Source organism: Astatotilapia calliptera, chromosome 9, assembly GCF_964374335.1.
Source record: "Astatotilapia calliptera chromosome 9, fAstCal68.1, whole genome shotgun sequence".
NCBI classification, from domain to species: domain Eukaryota; kingdom Metazoa; phylum Chordata; class Actinopteri; order Cichliformes; family Cichlidae; genus Astatotilapia; species Astatotilapia calliptera.
The window spans coordinates 29064560-29074512 of NC_137430.1; the positions used below are offsets into that span (position 1 = coordinate 29064560).

General features: G+C 38.9%; 1 protein-coding gene across 1 annotated transcript; it reads left to right on the plus strand.

Moving 5' to 3' along the window:
* The first annotated feature begins 4031 nt into the window (after positions 1-4031).
* Positions 4032-5625, plus strand: LOC113029429 (uncharacterized). The gene is made up of 4 exons (XM_080305828.1): positions 4032-4204; positions 4623-4758; positions 5108-5180; positions 5337-5625. The coding sequence occupies exons 1-4, from the start codon at positions 4129-4131 to the stop codon at positions 5370-5372; spliced, it is 321 nt and encodes a 106-aa protein (XP_080161954.1). The 5' UTR covers positions 4032-4128; the 3' UTR covers positions 5373-5625.
* Positions 5626-9953: the final 4328 nt, after the last annotated feature.

A 9953-nucleotide genomic window follows, 5' to 3' on the forward strand; every position in this document is an offset into this window, starting at 1 on the left:
AGCGACACAGCTATTTTAGCATAATATAAACAAGCTAACTTTTTTTCCACTTGATAAAAGTTAACGTGAGTGTTGTCGGTGGTCAGGAACAAATGTAATTGCATGGCAGGATGCTGTAAAAGGACCAAATTTCAGCCAGGAGAACAACTGAGATAATCCATCCACAATACGAGGTTAGTCATTCATATACTGCTGCATGGGCTGTGCTGTAGTTACATCGTAAGGTTTTAAAAACTGAGCTTAAATAAATGATTAGTGGTATTAAAAGCCGAGGGAGGTCAACGGTGATCACTGACTTTTTTAGGAGCTTTTTGAGATTAAATAGAAGAAAATACAAAGCATTAAACATGTTAACAACACAAAAGCCATATTAAACGCAGACTACTTTAGGCCCGGAAGTAGGATTCGTCACGTCATCACTTAATAATCGGATTACTTTTAATTCTAACTGCTATGACGCCTTCCAGTCAGGTTTTAGACAGAACTACAGCACTGAAACTGCTCTGACCAAAGTGTTTAATGACTTATGTCTGAATACAGACAGTGGAAAAATGTCAGTTTTAGTTTTACTGGATCTCAGTGCAGCATTTGATACAGTTGACCACAACATATTACTCAAACGAGTGAAGAACTGGGCAGGTCTTTCAGGAACTGTACTAAACTGGTTCAAAACCTATTTAGAAAACAGGAAATACTTTGTATCAATAGGTAACTTCACATCTGAGCAGACAAGTATCACATGTAGAGTTCCCCAAGGTTCCATCTTGGGACCCCTTCTGTTTAACATTTACATGCTCCCACTGGAACAGATTATAAAGCACAACAAAATAAACTATCATAGCTATGCAGATGACACACAAACATACAGTGGCTTGCAAAAGTATTTCGGCCCCCTTGAACTTTCCCAAATTTTGTCACATTACAGCCACAAACATGAATCAATTTTATTGGAATTCCACGTGAAAGACCAATACAAGGTGGTGTACACTGTCATGGTCCTGGGTGATCCAGTGCTTTACTATTATTATTTTCTAGTTTATTCTGAATTTGTAGTAGTTCTTTGGGTTTGGTTGTCGTGTTTATTATCCCTACCTGTGGTTCTCTGTGAATCTTCTGTGTTACTCAACATTAAACTGTATTTCTCCGCGTCTCTCTGCCCAGCATTCTTCATCTGCCATCTCTGTATATCTCCCGCTGTCCTCATGTTTTTCAGGTTTGTTTGTTAGTTTTCCCAGTTTAGGTTTAAGTTCAGTTCTGCCCTCACCTTTGTTATTTTCACTGTAAATAAATCTCCACTCGCATCTCCACTGCCATCTGCAACTTGGCAGCATCAAAGCAGGAGTCATTCCACCACACGACTGCTGACCCAGCCGTGACATACATGTGAGAAGTGAAACAAAAATCATACATGATTTCAAACATTTTTTACTGCAATAACATAATAATAACTACATAATAACTGCAAAGTGCGGTGTGCGTAATTATTCGGCCCCTTTGGTCTGAGTGCAGTCAGTTGCCCATAGACATTGCCTGATGAGTGCTAATGACTAAATAGAGTGCACCTGTGTGTAATCTAATGTCAGTACAAATAAGGATGCTCTGTGACGGCTTCAGAGGTTGTCTAAGAGAATATTGGGAACAACAACACCATGAAGTCCAAAGAACACACCAGACAGGTCAGGGATAAAGTTATTGAGATATTTAGACTACAAAAAGATTTACCAAGCCTTGAACATCCCACCGAGCACTGTTCAAGCAATCATTCAGAAATGGAAGGAGTATGGCACAACTGTAAACCTACCAAGACAAGGCCATCCACCTAAACTCACAGGCCAAACAAGGAGAGCGCTGATCAGAAGAGCAGCCAAGAGGCCCATGGTGACCCTGGACGAGCTGCAGAGATCTACAGCTCAGGTGGGGGAATCTGTCCATAGGACAACTATTAGTCGTGCACTGCACAAAGTTGGCCTTTATGGAAGAGTGGCAAGAAGAAAGCCATTGTTAACAGAAAACCAGAAGAAGTCCCGTTTGCAGTTTGCCACAAGCCATGTGGGGGACACAGCAAACATGTGGAAGAAGGTGCTCTGGTCAGATGAGACCAAAATGGAACTTTTGCCAAAATGCAAAACGCTATGTGTGGCGGAAAACTAACACTGCACATCACTCTGAACACACCATCCCCACTGTCAAATATAGTGGTGGCATCATCACGCTCTGGGGGTGCTTCTCTTCAGCAGGGACAGGGAAGCTGGTCAGAGTTGCTGGGAAGATGGATGGAGCCAAATACAGGACAATCTTGGAAGAAAACCTCTTGGAGTCTGCAAAAGACTTGAGACTGGGGCGGAGGTTCACCTTCCAGCAGGACAATGACCTTAAACATAAAGCCAGGGCAACAATGGAGTGGTTTAAAACCAAACATATCCATGTGTTAGAATGGCCCAGTCAAAGTCCAGATCTGAATCCAATCGAGAATCTGCAAAGAAGAATGGGCAAGAATTTCAGTCTCTAGATGTGCAAAGCTGGTAGAAACATACCCTAAAAGACTGGCAGCTTTAATTGTAGCAAAAGGTGGTTCTACAAAGTATTGACTCAGGGGGCTGAATAATTACGCACACCCCACTTTTCAGTTATTTATTTGTAAAACACTTTTGGAGTCGTATGATTTTCGTTCCACTTCTCACGTGTAAACCACTTTTGTGCTATATAAATGAACTTGCCTTGCCATGAGTTCAAACACTTTATTAATAAAGTTTGGAAATAAAACAGCACGCACTTTGTACATGATCAGTGTGGCAGTGAAGATTACTAAATGGTAATCTTAAGTGTGTTATTTAAGGTCTGTACCTGTTGACAATTACTAAGTGTAGAAACAGTTTCTGTGAAGCCCACTCATTAAACGCTATTAAAGACAAAGTCACAGGGAAAGTCCTCTTAAATGTGGCCACAGAAGCTGGTCACCCAGTAATGTCACTGTTTTATTCTGAGAATTTAGATGTGGGCGGTGCAAACCACTAATAAAATCGACACCCACAGGTCAACAGGAACGAAACTGGTGGAAGATCACGTCACAGAGAGTCCCCGTGCTCAGCCAATGGAAATCCTTTCCACACACCGAGGGAACATTTATCAATAAAACATATTCAAATACTTCTCTGTATGTAATAAAATAACTAACTTTACCTTTCCTGTCACTATTAAACAAAGTAATGCAAGTTTCCAACAAGTCAACAAAAGAGTGAAACAAAAACATTCATTCAAACAGATGCATTTAATTCTCCATGTTTTTATTAGAGATGTGCAACAATCCATTTGAACACTGCTGCCCTCAGCTCTGGAAATATCGCTTGCAATAATACACAAAACTGTGTTATTAGAAAACTGTGAAAAATAAAAATAATAATTAGTAAAATGTTTCCCTTCAGTGTTAAATGGATTGATATTACAGCAGCTTATGTTTAAGGTTAAACTCATACACTTCAATTCAATTCAATTTTATTTATATAGCGCCAAATCACAACAAAAGTCGCCTCAAGGCGCTTCATAGATACTTGTGTTTCATGTCCAACATCATATTTAATAAATCATTTGTTTGTAATGGCTGTCGTCTGAGGTTCTACGATCTCTAAAAGGGAAAGATTAAAAAACAAACAGTTGTTCATGAGCTCAGAAATACGAAACCTACATCTTGATTTTATTTATTGCTATTGGATAAATAATATATGTTGTCTGACAGCAGAACAACACTTGTTTGACAGCAGCGTACTGCTGCTCCTACTGCTACTGCTGTTAATACTACTACTATAAAATGTCAATACTTGTGGGATGACTGTTCATATATTTCCAGTTTGTAGTACATGTTATCAGGTTTAAACCCATTACAGACACATTAAGCTGTACAACAAACCTCAACATGAGAAAGGAAGCTGCTCACCACAGCAGTCTGTGGTTGTCGTGTTTCCATCAGTGTTTATTTTTGTGTAAATACATCACCAAACAGCCCCTAATTCAGTGACAAGCTACAGTATATAAGATGAGCTGCTGTCACACTTTGACAAGTTCATCAGCTGGTAACAAACCTGTTCACCGCTCAGATCCAGACTCAGATTTGGTGCCTTTCAGCGTCTCAACATGTGTTCGAGTCTCTCCACCAGCCGCCTGATTCTTCTGATCTCCCTGAGTGTGGTGATGCTCATCTCTGTATCAGGTACAGGTTTTATTTCTCTGTTGCGAAATAGAATAGAATAGAATAGAATGAATAGAATGCCTTTATTGTCACTATACAGTTGTACAATGAGATACAAAGCAGAAAGCTCAGTAACAGCAGCTAAAAATCTGTTTCTTAACACGGTTACAAATCTATCTGGTCTTGATGTAACTTTCTTACAAACGGTAACAGAGCAGCTGTTTCTGGACAAAATACAGTCAATTACATTTAATAAAATCTATATGGTTGATTAAAGCCAGTTGTAGTTTTTTGTCAGTTTTGTGATTTTTGGTATTACACATAATAACTTGATCAGTAAATTATTTATACAACATCTGAGAGTTGAGATTGTTTCAGTCTCCATGATATCTTAAAGGGTTTGAAAAATAATGACAATGTGTGTGATGATGTGCTGCAGGGGCTCAACACGTGGGAAATGCCTGCTATAAAACATATTCTAACAGTGGTGTAATAAACATGTCTACACCTAAATGGGCAAAAAACATCATCAGCTGCGTTGAAGACGACAGACATGGCTGCCTTCATGGCTATGAGTAAGTAGAACTTCTAAATAAATTTAAACCAAATAAAATGTAGAAATTAATTCTTGATTAAAAATCCACAAACACAACAATGAAAATGAGATTTGCACTGAAACCTTGATGTAGCAGATAAATGTTCCCCTCTCTAACATACAGCACTACTGTTTGCTCTGTGATTGTTTCTAATGTGGTGACGTTGGGGAATCTGTGAGTTTGTGCTTATGAGCTTGGAGGAAACCTGAGCTGTTCTCTCACAGCATAATGCAAAATGGACCCTGCACATGTTCAGTTAACAATAAAGTGAAAATGTCCAATCCTTTGATTTATTTCCCTCTCATTATAAACTTCTTTTTTATTCCAGGGTCAAAACAAGCAGAGGAAGAGCATTGTTCCTCAGACCAAACACCGAGTGGCTTAAAAGGAAAATAAATGAGGTGAGAAACAAATTATTTATAAAAATGTGGACACAAAGTTTAGAAAAACCAGCAGTGACTTTCTGGCAAATATGTGAAGATTATAATATAGGTAATAAAACGACACTGTGTATATCTGTCTAATGGTGCTTCACCTTCTCTCTTTCACCACCACAGGGAACTCTGCTGTGTCCTCCAGGAATTTCTAAATGAAGATGATGGAAATGATGAATCAAAGGTGAAGTAAAGCATCAACGGGAACCATTTCTGCTGATTTATTAGTTCACACTTTTACAGAAATATGTGTTAAGAAATGTTGATTATTTTTGTAAATTATTCATATGACCTAAAAACAGTCTTATATATTATATTTATTAAAAATGTCATTAAATATGAATGTTGGAATTTTTTTTATTCTGTCTTCAATCTGAGAAGAAAGATAAATCAATAAAAGCCTTTAAGTTCAGATTTATAATGGTGTGTGTGATTATTTAGTATTTGCTGTAACAACATATTGATCATGATGATGTCACAATCACAGGACACCAGGAGGCACAGACGTCAGAAGTAAAAGTAAATATTCAGAAATCACTTGGAAAGTTCTTCACGAATACATAAACCATCAACACAAAGACACATGATCTGAAATCTAGAAACACAAAGATGTTCAGCTAGAAGATGAACTAAACTGGATGAAAAAAATTAATAATAATAATGGATTGGATTTATATAGCGCTTTTCAAGTCACCCAAAGCGCTTTACAATTCCATTATTCATTCACACACTGGTGGAGGCAGCTACAGTTGTAGCCACAGCTGCCCTGGGGCAGACTGACAGAAGCGAGGCTGCCATATCGAGCCATCAGCCCCTCTGACCAACACCAGTATGCGGTAGAGTAAAGTGTCCTGCCCACGGACACAACGACCAGGACAGAGAGCCCGGGGATCGAACCGGTGACTTTCCAGTTACAGATGCGCTTCCCAACCTCCTGGGCCATTGTCGCCATTAAAGTAATGAGAAAGTTGCAAAACTGAGGTGCTGCATGTGAGATATGTATAAAATGTAGCTGTATACAAAATAAAATAACTAATATAAGATGAAACCTACAACATCATCTTGCAGCAGATGGTGTCACTGTGTTCAACAATTCAGCGCAACAATTTGCACAAGGAGATGCTGTATAGGAGAATAATGCAGAAGAAGCCTTTTCTGCGCACATGCCTCAAACAGAGTCGTTTTAGCTATGCTAAAGCACATTTGGACAAGCCAGCTTCATTTTAGAATAAGGTGCTGTGGACTGATGAAACTAAAATTGAGTTATTTGGACATGACAAGAGGCGGTATGCATGGAGGAAGCAGACGTTAAGTAAGTAAAAAGATCACGAAGTACTTCTCAAAGGGATGACCAGTGTTGGTCAAGTTACTTGAAAAAAGTAATCAGTAACTAATTACTGATTACTTCCCCCAAAAAGTAATCCCGTTACTTTACTGATTACTTATTTTCAAAAGTAATTAATTACTTAGTTACTTTTAAAAAACACGATTTATAACCTGAATAGGTGATAAAGCGATAGATCTCTCAGCCCAATTCTACTTTTTCTGCATAATCCATCATACAAAATGTAACCAAATGGAAAAGTCTCTTTTTTTAACTTGTTTTATCCATTTTAATCTTTTAACTTTATGCATCAAGCAAAAATTAAATTATATGCACCATTCTCTGACTTGAAGAAATTAGTTTAACATTTAAACCTATTTTCTGCACATTCCAGCACATAAAATAAAATATTTTTTGTGTTTGCACTCAGTCTTTCAAATAGATGCAAGTAAAACACAGCAGAAAGTAAATGTTAGTCCTCATAGGGAAATATTTCCTCTGCATTTAACCCATTCACCCAGTGAAGCAGTGGGCAGCCACCAATGCAGCGCCCGGGGAGCATTGTGTAGGGACGGTACCTTGCTCAGGGGTACCTCAAGGTAGCCATTCAGTGGAGTTGAACCCCCGACCTTCCGATCATGGGGCCACCACCCTACCTACTGAGCTATCCCTGCCCTGTTGCTCTTTTTTCACCTGTAAATCAGGAGTGGGGTAGGCGGAGGTGTGCTCTGGTGTAAGTGTGGCGCAGCGGTCAGTGGAAGAATCCGCGAGTTTCTCTGTGAATTTCCCATTACGTCGTTGTGCACTCGGAGCTTGTTTAGGGTATTTTTCGGTGTAAAGAGAAGTTTTCTTCTAATGTTTTTGTCACTTTTTATGGAATCAAACTCAAAGTAAGGTCAGTACTTCCAAGCTTTAAACGCTGCATGCTCATACTCTCTCCCGCACTCGATATTATCCATTGTTGATCTGCAGACAGCTGTTGTCACGAACGTCGCACTCGCTTACGTCACTGTCATGAGACATTCTCGCAAAAAAAATCACGGTTTTACTAACGCAATAACGCAGCGTTCCTACGGGAAAGTAACGGTAATCTAATTACCGTTTTTGCAATAGTAATCCCTTACTTTACTCGTTACTTGAAAAAAGTAATCAGATTACAGTAACGTGTTACTGCCCATCTCTGGGGATGACAGAGTATAAAACGTTAAAAGTTAACAAAATGCAATTCTAAAAAGATGTGTTTTAGTTGTTTTTTAGAAGAGATCACTGACTGCACAGATCTTAAACTCCGAGGAAGAGTTTCACAGTCAAAAGCTCTGTCTCCCTTGGTTCTCAGCTTTGTATATTGAATAACCAGTAGGCCCTGATCACATGATCGCAGGGACCTCCTAGTGAATGAAATGAATGCATGAATAACAATCTCCAGTTCAGAACGAGATACAATAGGGCTTGATTTAGAAATGTGTCTTACGCTGCTGGCAGGCCGTTTGATTCTACTAAGTTGGAAACAAAAGGTCCCTCCTACCACATCAGCGTTAATACAAGATGTATTGAGACACTTGCAGCTGGAAAGAATTAAACTCCTACTAAAGGGGAGGTTGGAGGAATTCCATTCAACCTGGCAACCTTTTATAGATCTCTTCAATACTGTACAGATATAAAAGATCACTGAGCCTCATTGGTAGTTCGATAAATAGCATCCTCTGTCCAACGTTCTTTCGTTGTTTGTTGTTGCCTTTTTTGTTTTGTTTTTACTTTGTTTAATTCTTATTGTATATATGTAATCATTTATATTTGAATCTTAGTTGCCTTTATGATAAAGAACACTGGAAAACCAAATAAAGAGATTTGAGAAATGTGTCTTAAATAATAGAAGCAGGACTGAAACAGAGATTTGATATGAACATCCAAAGTAAGAGCAGAGTCACAAATTGAAGAATGGTCCAAAATACCTTCAACAAGAATCCAGACTGTCATTGGAAGTGATAGGAATCAATTAGAGGCTGTTATTTCTGCAAAAGGAGTATCTACTAAATATTGATGTAAATTTTCTGTTGGGGTGCCCAAATTTATACAGCTGCCTAATTTAGTTTAAATAACTATTGATAGAAACTTCATTTCACTGTGTTGAGGTTTGTTTTAAAGATTACGAAGTGGTAATCTTAAACCTCTAGTTTAAGGTCTGTTGACAACTAGGGATGGGTACCGGTATCTGGTGCCATGATGGCACCAGTTCTGACATAAACGGTAGTAACCAGACCGAAAAGCAGCGCACATTTCAGTGCTTTATTTTGGTGCTTTTTTTTCCTGAGATGTCATACTCTTTGGATTTTAGCCAATCATTTTACCTTTGCAAGCGTAGTAGGCGGGCCCAGGTACGTACATTCTTTTAGAGCAGAGCTACAGATTAAAAATGCCCAAGGCGAAGCGGTCAAACGTCTGGCTGTACTTCACAGCAAAAGATGCAAACTCAGCAGTTTGTGACAAGTGCTTTAAGCTGATACTGTCAAAGGAGGTAACGCCTCCAATCTGATGAAACACCTGTCGATGCACAGCAGGTTTTTAAAAGCCGAGAAATGTATCGTATTGTGTGAGACCTCACACCGTGCACATCTACTGTGGGTGGTTTGCCTGTTATCGGACCCGGAGTTAGCAACATCCCCCAAAAACCCGAAGAGGAGAGTCCTGGCCCCTAGCCCTGCCAGTGTAGCAGAAATGATAGAATAGAATAGAATAGAATAGAATAGAATAGAATAGAATAGAATAGAATGCCTTTATTGTCAGTATACAGTTGTACAATGAGATACAGAGCATCTCAGTGTAAACATCCTGGGGGGGAGGTACAGTTCTGCAGCGCTATGTACATATGGACAGTATTAACATAGGGAAAAACATATATATATATATAAAATGTACAATATACAAGCCGTAAGTAATATGTAATAAATAGGGTTATGTATATACAGTTGAGTTATTGCACATAGATGACAGATGATGATGGCAGCAGCAGCAGCCGTTCTTCTCTGTGTGAGTAGCTTAATGTTGTTTGTGTGTAATTTACATTGAGTAGGCTAACCACATTATTAAATTAACGCATGTAGGGTGAACTAGCAAACACCGTAGTAGTTACATGCGGCTGTCTCTTGTTTGATGGCAGATACTTCACCCTGGCCAAAAAGACTAAAATGACCAAAGAAAAAGTGGAAAACAGCTAAACATGAGAGGTTTTTGGACAAAGTGTGTGTTCTTCATTCTTTAAGCACCGGTTTGAGCACCGTTTAGGTACCGACACCGTGTCAAAGGTATCAGTTTGGTACTGGTATCGGATAAAACCTAAACGATACCCATCCCTATTGACAACTACTAAGTGAAGAAGCAGTTTTTGTGAAGACCACTCATTAAATGCTATTAAAGAC